Genomic DNA, 19402 nt, shown 5'->3' with positions numbered 1-19402 from the left:
AAAATGTAAATATTAGGAAAAGATAACACAAGTAAACACACCATGCAGTTTTTAAGTTAGGGTTTTCTCATTAACGGAAAACAAAATCCAAAACTACTGTACATGGTCCTGTGTTTAAATGTAACTTACCTCTGGTTTATCACACCTTAGTTCAATGTCTCTAGCCACACCCAGGCCTGATTACTGCCACACCCGTTTGCAATCAAGAAATCACTTAAATAGAACCTGCCTGACAAAGTGAAGTAGACCAAAAAAACTTCAAAAGCTAGTCATCATGCTGAGATCTAAGGAAATTTAAAAACAAATGAAAGAGGAAGTATTTGAGATCTATCATTCTGAAAAAGGTTATAAAGCTATTTTTAAAGCTTTGTGACTGCACCAAACCACAGTGAGAGACGAAAACCGCTGCTTAGCAAAATAAACACAAACTCAGTTTTGCCAGAAAACATCTTGATGATCCCCAAGACGTTTGGGGAAATACCCTGTGAACCGATAAGACAAAAGTTTGCCTTTTTGGAAGATGTGTGTCCCATTATGTGTGGCGTAAAAGCAACACCGCATTTCAGAAAAATAACATTATACCAACAGTAAAATATGGGGGTGGTAGTGTGATGGTCTGGGGCTGTTTTGCTGCTTCAGGAACTAGAAGACTTGCTGTGACAAATGGAACCATGAAATCTGTTGTGCACCAAAATATGCTGAAGGAGAATGTCCGGCCATCTGTTTATGACCTCAAGCTGAATCCAACTAAGATGCTGTGGCGTGCCCTTAAAAAGGTGGTTCATGCTCGAAAACCCTCCAATGTTTCTGAATTACAACAATTCTGCAAAGATGATGGACCAAAATTCCTCCACAGTGCTGTAACAGACTTATTGCAAGTTATCGAAAACACTTGATTGCAATTGTTGCTGCTAAGGGTGGCCCAACCAGTTATTAGGTTTAGGGGGCAAACACTTTTTCACACAGGGCTATGTAGTTTTGGATTTTATTTTCCCTTAATAATAAAAACATTTATTTAAAAACTGAATGATGTGTTTACTTGTGTTATCTTTGACTAATATTTAAATTTGTTTGATGATCTGAAACATTAAAGTGTGACAAACATGCAAAAAACTAAGAAAACAGTAAGGGGGCAAAGACTTTTCACACCACTGTAATTACATGTCTTTTACAACTTAATTTTTTATTTAATAAAAGTTCCCCATCATAGATATTTACTCTACTATTACTATCATCCAATCCAATTATCTAACTTAACTAATGTTTAACAATGGCAAGTTTGTGTTGTATTCTCTATCCAGCTTTAACTACTTTACTATTGGCAGGTAAGCTAGCTGTTCATTTTGCTATATGGGTAACTCATCATTAGTTAGTTATCATTAACTAAAACACTAAACTGTTGTTATACATTATATGTGGACTCCTGACCATCAGACTCGTACGTATGTGCCTGTTGATCATCCCATTTTCGATGTAGTCCTTGGCTGCAATCATAACCTCCACTCTTGTGTAAAGCCACCACTAGATTGAGAGGGTTATTGAGGTCAGACTGGCACTAATGTCAGTTAAGGAGACTTGGGACTCAGTTGGCATTACCGTTAATCCCAGTCGTTCATTCGGGTCGAGGCCTTTCAGGTTCTTTCACTTCAACCTTGGCAAACCATGTCTTTGTGGAGCTGGCTTATAGTAAAACATGTTTGGGCTTTATTAGTTTCAGTAAAAAGGGGGAAAAAAAGACAGCACATGCTACAGTGTCTCCGTCCAATGTCATGACAAGACATTTACGGACGCCTCACATATGGGTGTGAGTCTAATGTACATATTTATGGGACTACAATATACATTCGACAAAACATTTTTATGCAATCAACAAAGATTTTTATTATTTATTAATTATTATTATTTATTTATTATTATTATTATTTTTTTTTTTACAATTTTTTAAGTTCCATAGGTCCCTCAGAATCCCTTTAAACCCCAGCCGTTCTGCTTTACTCCTCGTACGAACATGCTGTTTTGGTGTCTATGTAATGATAGAGCCATTCTGGACAACAGCATACCTGAGCAACAAGCCAGGGGAGGGGTGTTATCGTATATGAGGTCACATTTGAGGATTTGGATCATGGATTTTCCCCCTCACATTTTGTTTGTTTGTACATGCACACAAACAAATTTAACGTCTAAAACGTGAATAAACATTTTAACGGAAGCATTATAAGCATAAAATTTTCTTCCTTTTTTCCAATCAGCAGCTTTAAGTCAGTAGTCAGGCAACAATTTTTTTCACACACACCATATTTTAGTTTGCAAGAACATGAGTCATGGTCAACTAAATAGCCTGTAAAAACCACATCCCACATGACGTCATTTCCTCCATAGGTGGAGCACCACTGCCTGCATCGCTGCATATCATGCACCTCCATGGTCTCCTGTCTTTGAAGAACGACCCAACATCATAAAATAAATAAATAAATAAAACTTTAAAGTTAAATAAAACCACTATAGATATAATCGTATCACACACACACACACACACACACACACACACACACACACACACACACACATTCTTATGAACGTGAAGCTTTGTTTTAAACAGGCGGAGGTCTCAGTTACCCAAAGAGGTCCTTGGGGTGCGCGATGTGCGCGAGCGCGCAAACCGTCAAAGCTTTACAAGAGGTGTCGCGCAGAAGCCGACTTTACCATATATGGACAAAGGCAAAGCATCCTCGAGCCGCTCGTACTTCCGCGTTTGTGCGATTAGGCGGAGACCAAGCGGCCGGTAAGCAAGCACCGAGCTAAAGGATCCGGGCGGCTCCGTTTGCCATTCATTCGGAAGAAAAAGGAGTACATACATCGCGGAAAAAACAAGCGGACAACCATGTCGTACGAACTGAGTAAGTTGTACGCGTTAGACGAGATGCACTATGTTATGTTCGACTTTGACACCCGGAAATCCTGATCGTCTGGTTTCAGCTGCTGATTATTATGACAGCGGCTGTGTTCCAATCCTCACGCTTTTGCTTCTCTGGACTACTCGCGCTACAGCTCGCGCACGTTTTATTGTGAAGTTTAAAAACAATCCGCACGCGCCGGAACCGTTAGAATAGAATTAGGTTTTGATTACGTCACCGGCATTATTAGTATTATTATTATTGGTAGTATTAACGTTAAAACTCAAAGTGCAGCCGTTAGCTAACGGCTAACTGGCTAATATGCTAAAGTGAATGTAAACATTACACAAGAGAGCCAATGAAAAATGGTTTCCCAGTGAGAAAAGCGAACACTATAATTGTAGTTTAGCATTTCCCGAATCGCGTTGTATTTATCTGGCGGTTAAATTAATACAATTCATGGATTAAGCCTTCAGTCACATATTTGCACCCCAGGGTGGGTTAAAAAATTCACATACTGTATCAGTGTCAAACATGCTAATAAGCACAATTTATTTTAAGTGGAAAACTACTAAATGAATGAATAGGTTAGTCATGCTGAGAAATGTTTTTCAATGGCTGCCATGTCATTCAGAATAGTCACTGAGTCATCACAAGCTACTGTAAATAAGTTTTAGAAGTGACTTCATGGCAGTTCTGATGGTGGAAAAAAAAAAGGCATAGTTTTATAATTTAGGAGAGTGTGGAGTTACAGCTTACTTCATTAAATAAATAAAAAATCTTTCACCTGCATTGACTTAAATTTGTCAAATTTAATCTCTCAAAGTGTAGCTAGCTAATATGACTAAAACCTCAGATTGAAAATGGGAAAATGCCCTATTCTGATTGGTTCATTCTATTAATCGCCATAACAACAGACAGCCAATCAAATATGTGATCAACCTGTCTGTGCCTTTGCTAATGAGAACTAACTGACATTTTGTTAGCATAATTTTCTAAGCTTACTACCTGACAGAAGCATTCTTGATTATGATTGGTGAGAAGGTGCATTCTGAATATTTTGTACTTTTACAGTGGCAGAAAAGTATTTGTGATTCTTTCCATGTGTAAAACATCTTTAAAGAGTGTACTTGTCCTTATAAGGTATTGCTTCCATAGTTATAAGTGATTCACACAGATTTGGATACTTCACATAATCTTAACTTTATAATAAACAAAATTAAAACTGTGTACTTAATTAATACTTGTTGGCATTTTCTGTAAGAAGATGTTCATTTGAAATTTATGGAAGGATTCTCCAGTGTCAGCATGTTGTAGTAGTGTATAGGCATTTTTTCATCACCTGAAAGTCTTTAGAGTGATGCTTCTTCTTTTCTCCTTCCTGTTCTTCTTCTTTTAAAAACCATGACAATATTATTATTGTTTTTTTTTTTTTTTTTTTTGCACATTAACTTACAGAGAGAGAGGGAGATCAAGAAAGAAAAGAGAAGCTGGTTAACAGACCACTATGCTAGAATGTTTCTGTTCCATAAAGTTAAACGTGATCATAAATGTACAGTATAATAGGAAGTACTTTTATTGCTACATTAAAAATGTCATTATTGACAAATTGAAAAATTTGTCTTTTGTGGGGAGACGTTTGTGTAAGGAGTCTCAAGTATCAGCGCTTTATAACGGTCAAAGGTAAAGCTGTAACTTGAGTTTTTCGAGACTTTACAGTTTCCTTATAACACGTCAAGCTACAGTGCATTTGCAAGTTATGCTGGTGAGGGAACAGCTGTTTGCAGCTGCTGTGGCATAAGTGATAACTCTGTTGTGAAAATTCCATTTCACAATATTTAATGTAACTGTAAATGGACAAAATACAAAAACTATGGCGTGTTATACGAGTAAGCCAAGTTCACACAGGATGAGCACAAAAAAAAAACCTAGCTAGGTATATGCAAGTAAATACTGTTCAGTCAGACAAAAATGGTGAGCATTTTATTTAGTAGTACAAGAGTACACTCTAGCCATTTTACCTAGTTGAACCAGAGGTTTTACTTCTCTCAGTAAGTTTCAAGGTCATTGCTAGGTAATGTGCGTTAGGCAAATGTATTTAAACTAACTTGAGATTTGACCCAAAAGTACTATGCAGTGACTTGTGTATTGTATTGAACACCGATTATGCCTCTACTTGCATATACCTAGCTAGGTGTTTTTTTTTTTTTTTTTAACTTGGCTTACTCGTATAATGCGCCATAGTTATAACATTAGTACAACTTGGTTATATTTACTTACAGTTCAACTGCACTCTTGGTAGCTAAGTTATTACATGCTACCGAAGCCCAAATTTTAACTACCTATGCATATTTAGTTAGAACACAAGTAACTTAAAATCTTTAGAGACCCAGTAGAACACTTAATGTGATTGCTATTAGTGTGCTAGCAATGCCAGATAATGAATAGCTTGGTTTAAAGAGGGCTAACGCTGAGGTGGAAGCTACTGAAAATGCTCTTGTGTGCTAAAAGTCCCAGATAGACACGATAAAAGTATTAGCGCTGATTTTATTTTAAACGTTGTTGTATTTAGATAATAAGATAATAATAATTTCATGTTTGTGTTAATCTTTTGCAGAGCAAGTGTTCGCCAGCCTTCCGCAGATGGAAAGGGGCGTGGCCAAAGTTATTGGCGGGGACCCGAAGGGAAACAACTTCTTGTACACTAACGGGAAGAGCGTCATCATCAGGAATATTGATGTAAGATCTTGGCCTTCAGATGGTTCTGAAGCGGCTGTATGCATCCACGACTTCAACAGTTTGAGCCTGTGTTGGTCTATCGCATGTTGGCCGACGAACAAGAACAGGAATAGCACATTATTAAAGAACAGATGGGATTTAGTTAGGCGTTTGGCAGATTGTAACAGTAGTTAGGAATGACATGGTGTTTTAGCTGTGAGTGTGGCTCACTGTTCACTGCTCACAAAATGATGACTGTAGCTACAAAATAAACACTTAGTTTATTAGTTTGGAGATAAACAAGAGGTATATTGTGAGGAAAAGTCTGAGGAATGAAGGTATAAAACTTATTGACATTTCCAGAATATTTCGAAGCACAGTACTGTGATGAGACTCTTAGTGGCAGAAAAATATTTGAGCTGTGCAGTCGTTTTGAAGAAGGCCTCATGTCTGTGAATGACTACATTGGTGCGATTCAAGCACTAGTAAAACACTGGTATAAGTGCATTAGTGTGGCCGGGGATTGTATAGAGAAATTAATATAGTTTTTGCTGTTCTAACTATTTTGTTATTCTACACAGTCACTTGAATGCACATTCACAAAAAGATGTCCTCACTTTCCCCTGGCAAAATTTTCTGCCTTTATTTTAGGTCTTTTATTAGTTTTTTGAGATCTACCATGTGTAATTTTTCCCCCTTCCTTAATCAACATTAATGTGAAACCTTAAACTTGCCCTTTAAACTTAGTTCCCTGAGTAATAATCAATCATTTATACTCATTAATTATTGATTTGTTTTTTGTGTGTTACAGAATCCCTCTATTGCCGACATCTACACAGAGCATCCTCACCAAGTCATCGTCGCTAAATACGCTCCCAGTGGCTTCTACATTGCCTCAGGAGGTGAGCAGTTCTCCTTTTCTTGTGTGTGTGTGTGTGTGTGTGTGTGTGTGTGTGTGTGTGTGTGTGTGTGAGAGAGAGAGAGAGAGAGAGAGAGAGATAACTGCTAGTGTCTAGTTCTCTTCATTCTGTCAAAGAAACCTACAAACACAGTGTAAAAGCATATCTAATTTTAGTGACTGGCTTTTTGTCGTCCTCTTTATAGTGCACCGGTTATAAAATAATAAATAAATCTCATGGTGGTGTGATTTGGGGCACGTCTTTAGAAAGTCTTTATGTTTAGGCTGAGAGTTTTTGTTTCTACATGAATCTTCTCGCTTCTGGCAGACACTACACAACCATGTATACTAACACTGTCAGGCATACCAACAATCACCCACATACAGTGGTGTGAAAAACTATTTGCCCCCTTCCTGATTTCTTATTCTTTTGCATGTTTGTCACACTTAAATGTTTCTGCTCATCAAACACCGTTAACTATTAGTCAAAGATAGCATAATTGAACACAAAATGCAGTTTTTAAATTAAGGTTTACATTATTAAGGGAGAAAAAAAACTCCAAATCTACAAGGCCCTGTGTGAAAAAGTGATTGCCCCTCTTGTTAAAAAAATAACTTAACTGTGGTTTATCACACCTGAGTTCAATTTCTGTAGTCACCCCCAGGCCTGATTACTGCCACACCTGTTTCAATCAAGAAATCACTTAAATAGGAGCTACCTGACACAGAGAAGTAGACCAAAAGCACCTCAAAAGCTAGACATTATGCCAAGATCCAAAGAAATTCAGAAAAAAATGAGAACAAAAGTAATTGAGATCTATCAGGCTGGTAAAGGTTATAAAGCCATTTCCAAAGCCTTGGGACTCCAGCGAACCACAGTGAGAGCCATTATCCACAAATGGCAAAAACATGGAACAGTGGTGAACCTTCCCAGGAGTGGCCGGCCGACCAAAATTACCCCAAGAGCGCAGAGACAACTCATCTGAGAGGCCACAAAAGACCCCAGGACAACATCTAAAGAACTGCAGGCCTCACTTGCCTTAATTAAGGTCAGTGTTCACGACTCCACCATAAGAAAGAGACTGGGCAAAAACGCCCTGCATGGCAGATTTCCAAGGCGCAAACCACTTTTAAGCAAAAAGAACATTAAGGCTCGTCTCAATTTTGCTAAAAAACATCTCAATGATTACCAAGACTTTGGGGAAAATACCTTGTGGACCGACGAGACAAAAGTTGAACTTTTTGGAAGGTGCGTGTCCCGTTACATCTGGCGTAAAAGTAACACAGCATTTTAGAAAAAGAACACCATACCAACAGTAAAATATGGTGGTGGTAGTGTGATGGTCTGGGGTTGTTTTGCTGCTTCAGGACCTGGAAGGCTTGCTGTGATAGATGGAACCATGAATTCTACTGTCTACCAAAAAATCCTGAAGGAGAATGTCCGGCCATCTGTTCGTCAACTCAAGCTGAAGCGATCTTGGGTGCTGCAGCAGGACAATGACCCAAAACACACCCAGCAAATCCACCTCTGAATGGCTGAAGAAAAACAAAATGAAGACTTTGGAGTGGCCTAGTCAAAGTCCTGACCTGAATCCTATTGAGATGTTGTGGCATGACCTTAAAAAGGCGGTTCATGCTAGAAAACCCTCAAATAAAGCTGAATTACAACAATTCTGCAAAGATGAGTGGGCCAAAATTCCTCCAGAGCGCTGTAAAAGACTCGTTGCAAGTTATCGCAAACGCTTGATTGCAGTTATTGCTGCTAAGGGTGGCCCAACCAGTTATTAGGTTCAGGGGGCAATTACTTTTTCACACAGGGCCATGTAGGTTTGGATTTTTTTTCTCCCTAAATAATAAAAACCATCATTTAAAAACTGCATTTTGTGTTTACTTGTGTTATCTTTGACTAATAGTTAAATGTGTTTGATGATCAGAAACATTTTGTGTGACAAACATGCAAAAGAATAAGAAATCAGGAAGGGGGCAAATAGTTTTTCACACCACTGTAAATATCTGACCAAGATCACCTGCTATCTACTTTAAAAAAAAAAAAAAAAAGTGTCTAACGTTGCTGAACTTCAGCTTCCAGAATCACCAACTTCCAGAAGCAAAATCCTTCTTTGTGTTAAAATACCTGGTCAATAAATCTGATTCTGATCGGTTTTCTTTCTTTAGATGTCTCCGGTAAGATACGTATCTGGGACACGACCCAGAAAGAGCACTTGCTGAAGTACGAGTATCAACCTTTTGGAGGGCAGATAAAGGACATCAGCTGGACGGAGGACAGCAAGCGTATCGCTGTGGTGGGAGAGGGACGAGAGAAGTAAGTTGCAAGATACTGAAGATGGTTATTATGTCTTGGTTAAGCTGTTGTCACAAATGTCACAAATTTCCAAGCACTTACAGTTTCAAGTAACATAAACTGTTGTAGAATATTTACAGAACAGGTTAGTACCTGTATGTAGCAATATTAAGTGCAACACCTGACTAATCAAATAAATATAGGTATAAAATAAAATATAGGTATAAAAAAGGATGTATATCAAACATAGAACAAAAAGCAGAATATGAAAATATGAAAAATATACACAGTAAACAGTCCACGTTGTGTGCAAATTATGAGTGAGAATTCACCAAAGCTGTGGAATAAAGGCAAATAATTTGCTGATAGAATCTTTGGTGAGCACAAAAGCACTTTGTCTGTTGGCTAATAAGTGTGTGTGTGTGAAGGTTTGGCGCAGTTTTCCTGTGGGACTCTGGCTCCTCTGTGGGCGAGATCGCCGGCCACAGTAAGATCATTAACAGCGTGGACATTAAACAGACCCGGCCGTACAGACTCGTCACAGGCAGCGATGATAACTGCACCACCTTCTTCGAGGGGCCGCCCTTCAAATTCAAGTGCACCACCAGCGTAAGTCCATTTCATTTACCGTCTCAGGCCTGCGGAAACTACACCCCTTCATTATTCACTCTGAAGGACACAGAATACCATAAAATTAAAACCCTTATGTCCTAATAAAATGTAAACTGACAATTCAATAATGAAGCTTGTGTGTTTCTGGAGACTTAACAATTAAAGGGGAAAAGGAGTGGTGCTGTGTGTTTGTGTGTGTTTTGTCAGTGTTGAGTGGAATGCGTTATGTGTCTGAACACGTTTCACTTTGGCAGCACTTTTCATATCACATGAGTGTGAATGCAGGAATAATCATTGTATCTCAATAGTGAAGGTTTCTGCTTAGTTCATCATTACAAACTTCATCTTATTACAAACTTTATTAGCGTGAAAACTGTAGCGTAGAGGAGAATCTAAAAATGATAATAGTCATTAATTTGTTTATTTTCCTTAAGCATGTATTAACAGATAATGTTTGTTTGTTTTGCATAGTTATGCTCCCTAGATTATATATATATATAAAGTTGTGCACGGCAAGAGCTTGCACTTGCATTTCACAGTTTTGGTATTGACATTCAAAAAAAAGCTGACTAGTATTTATCTTGTCAGATTGTGCAAATCTGAAGGAGAAGTGGTACAAGATTGTTTTGATTTTGTTTAATAAATGTGTTAGTGCTGTAATACTGTTTTCTCACCACTTGTGCAGCACCTCTTGTCCAATCAGATTGCTCAGTCAGAACGAACTGTTGTATAATGACATTTAAACCGCTTTTGTCATACCCTGCCAGAATTTCGCAAAGCTTTATAGTCAACACTTTAGCAATATTTCCTACCTATAGTTTTGAATGGTAGCACTGAGAAAAATATAACACGGAGGATAATCCCCATAGTTTTAACAGTGGTAGCAATTTCTGATGCATTGTTTTAATGTTATCCGTCAATCCAAAAGTCGACTGTTAAATTAAAGTAATATGTACAATAAAACAATAGAAATGATCAAACAAAACCCTTTTAATACCAAGGATCAACCCAAAGGCCAAGGCTTAGATTTATGGTGAGGAGCTAAAGTACCTAATTGTGACTTTTTGGTATGTACAAGCACAGTAAGCTTGGGTAAAATGAATTTATAGCACACTGCCGCTGGCTACACAATAATGTGTAAAACCACATGATTTAAATTTGTTTAGCAAAGGAAGCAATAAGCCTCAAGGAAATTTGACCTTTTATCCAAAGGAGTTTACATGGTCAGTGCCACAAATTTGCATCGTGCCTTTCAGTTTATTTTCGGTTTTAAATAAAACAACACCGAGTTTTGCAATTGTTTGTTTGGCCTTTGAAGAACATTTATATGGTTATGTTTTTTAATTTATTATTAAAAAAAAACATTTTATTTTTTGTATACTGTATTTATATATTTTTATATATATTATATATTTCAAAATACATAAAGATTTTTGCACCTTTAGGATAAAGAACAAATGCAAAGTGGAAAATATTTCCAATAACCAAAGGAAAACAAAGCTGTAATCATGATGTTGATGAATGAGGTTTTACATGTACAGATTGCACAGAAGGTCAAAACATACCACCTAGGGCCCAACAGTCGCAACTTGGTGGTTGTGAGGTTTGAACCTGAGACCTTCTGAACCATAGTCCAATGCCTTAACCACTGAGCTACCCCTAGCATCACAAATTTTGTCCAGTTCTATAAATTTGCCCCGATTTGGAAATGTGTTGAGCTACATATAAGCAGACAAAAATCAGTTGAAATAGTTGACCCAAAAGCAATTCGGTTTACTTTATAAATATAAGTGCAATGGATGTCACAATGACGCTTTACAGAAATCCCTGTACAGGTTTATATTAGGCCCTAGTGGCAACGACAAACTTCCTGACTCAATAAAGCATTGAAAGGACTCGTAAGAGAACCGGTCACCTGCTGGGTGACATCAGAAAATCCTTTCAGCCTTTATGTACACTTATTTGCGTGTCTATGGAATAAACAAATTGTCTGGGTCATGGTGTTTCTGCCACACGAATGCAGCAGGCAGGACGCATGGAATGTTGACTTAATGGTAAACGACGAAGGGAAATGTTTTTGCAGTGTAAAAAAAAAAAAAAAAAGTGTTTTACCCGACTCTCATTCATGATCCTGTTTTATTCCACACCAGTTTGGTTGCACGTTGACACCTTGTTGTTTTCTCTCTGTTTGCAGGATCACAGCCGTTTTGTGAACTGTGTTCGTTTCTCGCCAGATGGAAACCGTTATGTTTCAGCGGGAGCCGATGGACAGGTAAAGCTAAAGCAAAGGCAGTGATAACCCCTTTCATCTGACATCGCTGCAAAAAGCTAAATCTTATTGAAAGCTAAACAAAAGAAAAGTTACATTAGGTCTCTTCTCAAGTACATTCATGCTACATGTTATATCATCTAGACATTCCTCTTCCTCCAGTCTACACCTCTGCCCTGTATCTCACCCTTTTCTCCCCTGTTGCAGATTTTCATCTACGATGGAAAGACGACAGAAAAAATCGGATCACTGGGAGGAGATAAAGCTCACGATGGCGGGATTTACGCTGTACGTATGTTTTCTTCATTGTTGGTATATAGCACTTGGACACATGGTTTATAGCAACAGATTTACAAATCATGTCAGTGATGTAGTACTTATAAAATGCCGTGCTATATGTTAGGTTCAACCAAAGAGGTCATTCACGATTTTCAGCAGACACATGCTCTACTTGAGATAAATATTAAATTAGAAGGAACGAATTGGAATAGATTACTGGGATTATTTCGTGATTATTTAGTTGTACAAAATACTGGTACACAGTTATAAGTGTATAAATTCCTTTTATTTCTCTATATACAGTACAGGTCAAAAGTTTGGACACACCTTCACTCATTCAATGTGTTTTCTTTATTTTCATGACCATTTACATTGATTCCTTTTTTTGTTAAGTAAATAACTCCACATGTTCATTCAATTCAATTTATTTAATTATAGTGAACAATTTCATTCATAGTTTTGATGCCTTCAGTGAGAATCTACCAATGTAAATGGTCATGAAAATAAAGAAAACACATTGACCGATAGATGAGAAGGTGTGTCCAAACTTTTGGCCTGTACTGTAATCCCTACTACACTAATCCTAGTGTTACACTAGCTCGGCTTGGACACCATTAAGGTAACATTTCTGAATGCTTCAAGTCAAAAACTCCAAGAACTTTAAAGGGACAAACATATGAAATGGCTTAGAGCGATACCAGAACTATGCAGGGATGTGGCAGTAACTTCCAGCCCAGTTCCTCTAATGAGTTCAGTGGTGTTGGCGAATGTTGGCAATTGTGTGAAACCACAGACAGATACGTCTCTTTGGCAAGTTGGCCAAAAGTTATCAGATGATTTTTTTCATTATCTAACTGTGCTTGATGTCGACCGTTGATGTCAACTTTCATGCCTTTTCTAATTTCCTCAAGTCCCTGTTTGACTTGAACAGCCCCATAATAGAATATTCTGAATATCAGTGCTACTTTACCCGACTAAAACAGCTAAAAAGGGACCAATTTAACCATATATATACATACATACATACATACATACATACACACAAACATGAGATTAGATGTAGAATTTAAAAGGCCACGACCTGAGCACTTACACTCGTCTGTTAACTTGTAGGTGAGCTGGAGTCCCGACAGCACGCAGCTCATCTCTGCCTCTGGTGACAAGACTGTCAAACTATGGGACATGGCGAGCGGCACCGCAGTGACCACTTTTAAACTGGGCAATGACGTTCTGGATCAGCAGCTGGGTTGCCTGTGGCAGAAGAATCACCTCCTGAGCATTTCACTGTCCGGCTACATCAACTACCTGGATAAGAATAACCCCAACCAGCCCATTCGCACCATTAAGGTTAGTGCAGCATTAATTATGATTAATCAATCAATTATTTAAAAGTTTGCAATTTGATAGCATTTAGGTTGAAGTTGGATCAGACATTAATTGGTGTTTAATACTCATTTAGGGCCACAGCAAGTCCATTCAGTGTTTGACTGTACATAAAGAAGATGGCCGGAACGTCATTTACTCTGGCAGCTTCGACGGACACATCAATATCCTTTCACACATGAAGAAATTGTTAAAGTCTATGAAGATACATTTCTGAAAACAGTCTCCTATTCTAGTCTTCTAACTCAGCTAATGTCATCACAAAAAAAAGTGTGTAATCATAGTCACGTTTGTTGTTGCATGTTTTTAGTCAATGTTATCCTTAATGAGTGTGTGTGTACATTACTGGGACGCTCAGAGCGGCGAGAACAACGGGCTAAAAGGAAAAGGGCACACCAACTCCGTGGTCAGGCTCAATGCGGACGACTCCGACCGTCTGGTGAGCTGCAGCATGGACGATACGATCCGCTTCACCGACCTGAAAAAGAAGGAGTACAGGTAAAAATGCTCACATGGCGAGTGTGAGGTGCAGTTTCCGCATTGCATCCTGTCAAAACAGAGATCCGTCAAAGGTCTGAGAAAACATGCAAATCAATTTACAGTAATAAAACTTGTTTAAAAAATGTTTTCCCACAATTAATGATAGTCGCTTAATTACTTCTACATCTTCAGTTATGTAAACAACAAAACAAGGTCTCTTGAATCCAGTGAAGGACAGTTATGGACATCATGGCGTGACAACCGGGTGTACGCATACTTTTGGCCACAGTTCATATCCGAGTCGACAAAACGGTGCATTGAAATGCATGGAAACATCTAGTCAAATGTTTAGTACAAACAAATACAGGATGTAAGCTACAGTAAACAAGCTACTGTATGATTTGAATCTTATTGAAGTCAATAGTGAACAGAGCTTTGGAAAATGGGATTGGAAAAAAAAAAGTTTTTATTAAGGGAAGAACAGAACGAAACAATTGCCAGAATACTTAACAATGTTTTTCTTGATTTTGCTTTTTTTCCCCTTTAGCAAACCCCCCATCCCCTCACCCCTCTCCACACAAAAAAATAAAATAAATAAATAAACAATTAAAAAAAAGGCCAGTGAAAACATGATAAACAATATTCCTCTTTCAACAATATTTTTATTGAATTTAAAACAGGGATATTACAGGGTAGACATGTAATGTTTCAATACAAAATTTTATAAACGCCTTATAAATCCCTATAGCACCCACCCCACCCCTCCCTAGCTCCAAGCCAGCTTTACAAGTATAAGGAAAGGCTAGACGCCAGGCATAACAAAAAAGGAGAGAAACGAAAAAAGAACCTGGAGCTGGAAGTTTTTTAGTTTTGCATACAACAACAACAAAAAGGGAAAAGAAAACAAACAAACAAACGATTAAATAAAAAGAGAATCAAACTATAAATGTATATGAAAAAAGCGAAGAAAGGCCCCCACACCTGTTGGAATTTAAAGTCTGAATAACGGCTTGAGTAGTGGATCTTCTCCAGGGACAGACAAGACATAATATGCCACTGGGCGTGAGTGGGTGACGTGGCATCCTTCTATTTGAATAAAAGAGAACGCCTGGCCAGGAGTGTCGCAAAAGATAACAAACGCTGTTTAGCAGGAGTTAGACGCTTGTCTTCCTCTCCAGTGATACCAAAAAGAGCAATCAGAGGGTCTGGTTCAAGATTGCATTTCAATATATATAGGACAAGGTTTTAAAAACATCCCTCCAGAATTTTTCCAAATTCTGGCATGTCCAGTACATATGAATAAGAGACGCCTCTCCACTTTTACATTTCTCACAACAAGGATCAATGTCTGGGTAAAAACAAGTTTAAGTTTGGAGAAATGAGCCCTGTGTACAACCTTAAACTGTAATAAAGAGTGGCGGGCACATAAGGAGGTTGAGTTGACAAGTTTAAGAATTGAATTCCAAGTATCATCTGACAGTGAGAAATTTAAATCTTTCTCCCAAGCAGTTTTAATTTTACTTAAAGGGGTGTGACTCAAACCCATCAATCCACCATAAATAGTGGATATTAGGCCTTTACGCAGCGGGAACAAACATAGGAGATTATCTATAATATTTGCAGCAGGAGCAATTAAAAATATTCCTAACAGTGAGAAAAATATTAACATTATTGCTAGCCCATTATGTCGTAAGGTAAATATATAAAGATGACATCCTGCTCCTGTACGCCAAAGACAGCCATCGCAAAATTAGGCCTGATAACCTCGACATGTGCTTCAGACAGGATCTTGAATATAGTTGTCCAGAAATCTAGCAGTCTGGGGCAAGACCAAAACAAATGAGCCAGGTCTGCTTTAGCAAAGTGACATTGCTCACATGTATCATCTACATTTGCGTATGTCTTTGATAACCTAGCCTTGCTAAATTGAAGCCTATGGAGAACTTTAAATTGAACCAAACCCAAGCGAGTACATGAAGTTGTACTATTTACTCTAAGCAAAGCTTTATTCCAGGTTTCCTTTGATATTTCTGCTGCCAAATCCCTGAAATGCATGAATTTTGTCTAAATTAATATTTTTTTATTGGCATTAAAACGTTATAAACTTTTGAGATTTATACCTTTTAAATGTAAGGGAATATTTACAATTTCATCCAAACCTGTACTGGGAGGATTGGAGGGATATGTGGGACAATGACTTTGAGTTAAATGACGAATTTGGAAGTATCTAAACAAGTGTGATCTAGGGAGATTGTATTTCGAGGATAGAATGGAGAACGGCGCAAAAAGACCATCAACAAAAAGATCACCAAACTTAACTAAACCCAATTGTTGCTAATGAGCAAAGGCTAAGTACAGTTGAGCCGGCAGGAAAAGGTGGGCACAACGTCGCCGTCGGACCAATGTTTGCTGGGTTACATCGCTAAACCGGACGTCCTAAGAAATGGGTTTTTAAAAAGGTCACATGTATGATGGACCACAGACATGTGTACACACACACACACACACACACACACACAGCTACACACTAGAGGTGTTATGCCAGTAATGGTCCAGAGGAAAGAACATACACAATGATGGCTTTTGTGTCTCTTTATGGTAGCGCTTCTGACGTGATAAAGATGGACACTCAGCCGAAGTCCGTGTCTGTCGGATCAGGAGGCTTGTCTGTAGCCGTGTGCATTGGACAGGTAATGCATGCACATTCTAAATTTATTTATTTGGCACTATATATAAAGCTGATTATAAAAAATATATACTAAATATAGCTTTTTTTTTTTCTTTAGGTGGTGCTGATGAAAGACAGGAAGAAAGTGTTCACTCTGGATAATTTGGACTATCAGCCAGAAGTGGGCACAGTTCACCCCGGGGGTGGCACCGTGGCAGTGGGCGGAGCTGTAAGGATCCACAGAGTGCTTTTTGCATGTTTTGATTTTACTGGTCCACCACAGTGACTTTGGATCAGTGTTTTTTTTTTATTATTATTTTTATTTAAAGGAACCTCATTTTACTGACTAGGAGTACTTATAACAGAAAGTACAGTACATGTAGAAAGTACATTTATATGAAATGTTTTAAAGTACTTATAACAAGAATATTGGCCTGTGATTCTTAGGGCTGTGTGTATGTGTGTGTGTGTGTGTGCATAGGACGGAAAGGTTTATCTGTACACAGTCCAGGGGAACACCTTGAAGGCTGATGGTAAGGTCCTGGACACCAATGGCCCAGTGACTTATCTGCAGTATTCCAGAGACGGGGCTTTCCTCGCTGCCTCAAACGAGAAGAAAGTCATTGTGGTTTACACCGTTGCCGACGGTTACGAGGTAAGTAAACGCAGCTGATGTTTTTGGTGCATCAGTGACAAAAATGTCATCGTTCTCAATCCAGTGTTAATGTGTTTTGTGCGAGCAGGTTAAGAACGAGTTCTACGGGCATCACGCCAAAGTCGTCTGTCTGTCTTGGAATCCTGATAACGATCACTTTGCTTCTGGTGGCATGGACATGATGGTGTACGTCTGGGCCATCTCTGATCCCGAGAAGAGGATCAAAATTCCTGGTAGCAAACTTACACTTAATATTTTTTTCCGTCTTTGTTGTTTAAATGGTGTTTAAAAAGGTGTCTTAAACTGTAATCCTTCTGTTTCTGTTTGCACTTTGTCTAATGACTTTTTAATTAGAACAGATTTACACATGCATATTTTTCTAGGTCTGAGATCAACAGCTGGTTGCACTAGTAGAACGTTAGGGGTGTCATGGTTTGGTTCGTACCTCAGTTTTGAAGGCACGGCCTAGTTGATTTTTGGTATAGTGAACCGTAAAAAAAAAGGATTTTTTTTCCTCCATTTATTATGATTATAACTTGTAAACATCGCCAAACTGGCTTTAATTTCCCATGTTACCTTTACAACATACTCTTGCTTGGGTGGTTATATTCATTATTTTATTTTAAGAGTAATAACTATCTGCAGCAAAAAGTGCAAACTATATATATTTTTTTATTTTCCATAATGGACATTTAAAAGAATGTAATAAATGAAACTGAATTCAGCACACTGCCAATAAATGGGTGGATATTACATACCTTTTTGTATTTTAATTCAGATAATTCAGAACAGTAATAAATTTAATAACATTGTACCAGTAAACTGGTGACAGGACCGTGGACACCCAATGCCTGTGGGGACTAAATGCCAGCCTGTTTGGTCCAATTTTCAATAAAGGTTTGAGCCCCATTTATAGGATTGACTAACGTCACAGTGCCAGACACCAAAGCACAAACTTTTAGAATAGCAATCAAATCGAGGCATAAGACTTAATATTTCACAAAAGCTGCATAAAAAATGAACCATCAACTTCTTATTCATAAATTTCCTCTTTTGTGTGTTTTTTTTTTTTTTTTTTTTGTATGTGTGTTGCAGATGCTCACCGGTTGCACCATGTCAGCAGCTTGGCCTGGCTGGACGAACACACGCTCGTCACGACCTCTCACGACGCCTGCGTGAAACAGTGGACGATAAAAATCTAAGCACTCTCTCGCACACGCACTTGCAGGATTAGCAGGGACAAGGACGGCTGTATGGAGTCTTTCCTTCTCTCTCACTCAGACTTGTGTGCTCACTCTCTCGTTCTCTCCCTCTCTGTTTGTTTTTTAAGGGTCGTGCGCAAGTAATCTCAGCAGCCTTTCTGTGTAGGTGTGTGTATGTGTGTGAGTGGCCTCTGCCTTTCTGCCTTCAGTTGGTTAAAACGCTCCTTCTCTCTCATGTTTATGAAAGGTGTGACATTCCAGAGGCGCCAGAGTGAGACCTCCATCTGGCCAACATGCAGTGTATGTGCACGCACAAACACACACACACATTTGTGCAGTTACAGTGTGTGTGTATATAAATAAATAAAAAAATATACACAGATTGTAGCACAACTCCTGATCTAACACCATGGATCTGACACTTTTTCTTTTTAATAAAAAAAAAAAAAAACACCAGGTGGAGGTTTAGCTTTAGCTCTCTCTCTCTCTATCTTACTTTGTCTCGCGCTTATATGATGGACCGTGGTCTGTTTCTGCATTCTGCTCTGAGGATGTGTGTTTTTGTTCAGGGAGCAATAACAGGTTGTAAAGCAGAAATGGAACAGTCCAGAGATGTACTGAAACGTATGTATGTTGGGTGTGTGTGTATGTGCGTGTGTGTGTGAGAGAGACACTGGTGTCCTCTGTCTCTGTCACTATGAGTATGACTGTTGTGTTCATAAAAGCCTCCACTTTTTCACAGGAGTGGATGTGATTCATACTAATTATGATAATAAATGATGGAAATAAAGCTGAACACTTTTTATGCATTTTGTGTGTGTGTGTACACTGTATATACATTTTAGATTATGTCCTATTGAAATTTAAATACCATGCAAAAGTATTCTCAAGGAGCTAAAGACAAAAAACACACAAATTAAAGAACTAAAAAGTGGTTGTGGTTAATTCTTTATATGGGAGACGGATCACTCCATTAATACTTATGGTATAAAGAGATGTTTCGTGAATCGATGTTTGCACATATCTGAAACAGCAGGAAGTC

At 38.3% G+C, this 19402-nt stretch overlaps 1 protein-coding gene across 1 annotated transcript; it reads left to right on the top strand.

The window, feature by feature from the left end:
- The first annotated feature begins 2723 nt into the window (after window positions 1–2723).
- Window positions 2724–19169, top strand: wdr1 (WD repeat domain 1). The gene is made up of 15 exons (XM_053514968.1): window positions 2724–2897; window positions 5512–5633; window positions 6424–6514; window positions 8686–8833; window positions 9241–9421; window positions 11619–11696; window positions 11901–11981; window positions 13086–13319; window positions 13432–13521; window positions 13699–13853; window positions 16438–16525; window positions 16622–16732; window positions 16985–17158; window positions 17247–17391; window positions 18254–19169. Exons 1-15 carry the CDS (start codon window positions 2882–2884, stop codon window positions 18358–18360), a joined length of 1821 nt encoding a protein of 606 aa, XP_053370943.1. The 5' UTR covers window positions 2724–2881; the 3' UTR covers window positions 18361–19169.
- Window positions 19170–19402: the final 233 nt, after the last annotated feature.

Source organism: Clarias gariepinus, chromosome 16, assembly GCF_024256425.1.
Source record: "Clarias gariepinus isolate MV-2021 ecotype Netherlands chromosome 16, CGAR_prim_01v2, whole genome shotgun sequence".
Classification (NCBI taxonomy): domain Eukaryota; kingdom Metazoa; phylum Chordata; class Actinopteri; order Siluriformes; family Clariidae; genus Clarias; species Clarias gariepinus.
The sequence above is the reverse complement of the archived record's forward strand: the minus strand, read 5'-3'. Positions and strand labels throughout refer to the sequence as shown.

Excerpts from the sequence above, each read along its gene's own strand:
- wdr1 (XM_053514968.1), top strand. Across the intron at positions 6,515-8,685 it reads CTTCTACATTGCCTCAGGAG|ATGTCTCCGGTAAGATACGT; the intron begins GTGAGCAGTTCT and ends TTCTTTCTTTAG. Across the intron at positions 13,854-16,437 it reads CTGAAAAAGAAGGAGTACAG|CGCTTCTGACGTGATAAAGA; the intron begins GTAAAAATGCTC and ends TCTTTATGGTAG.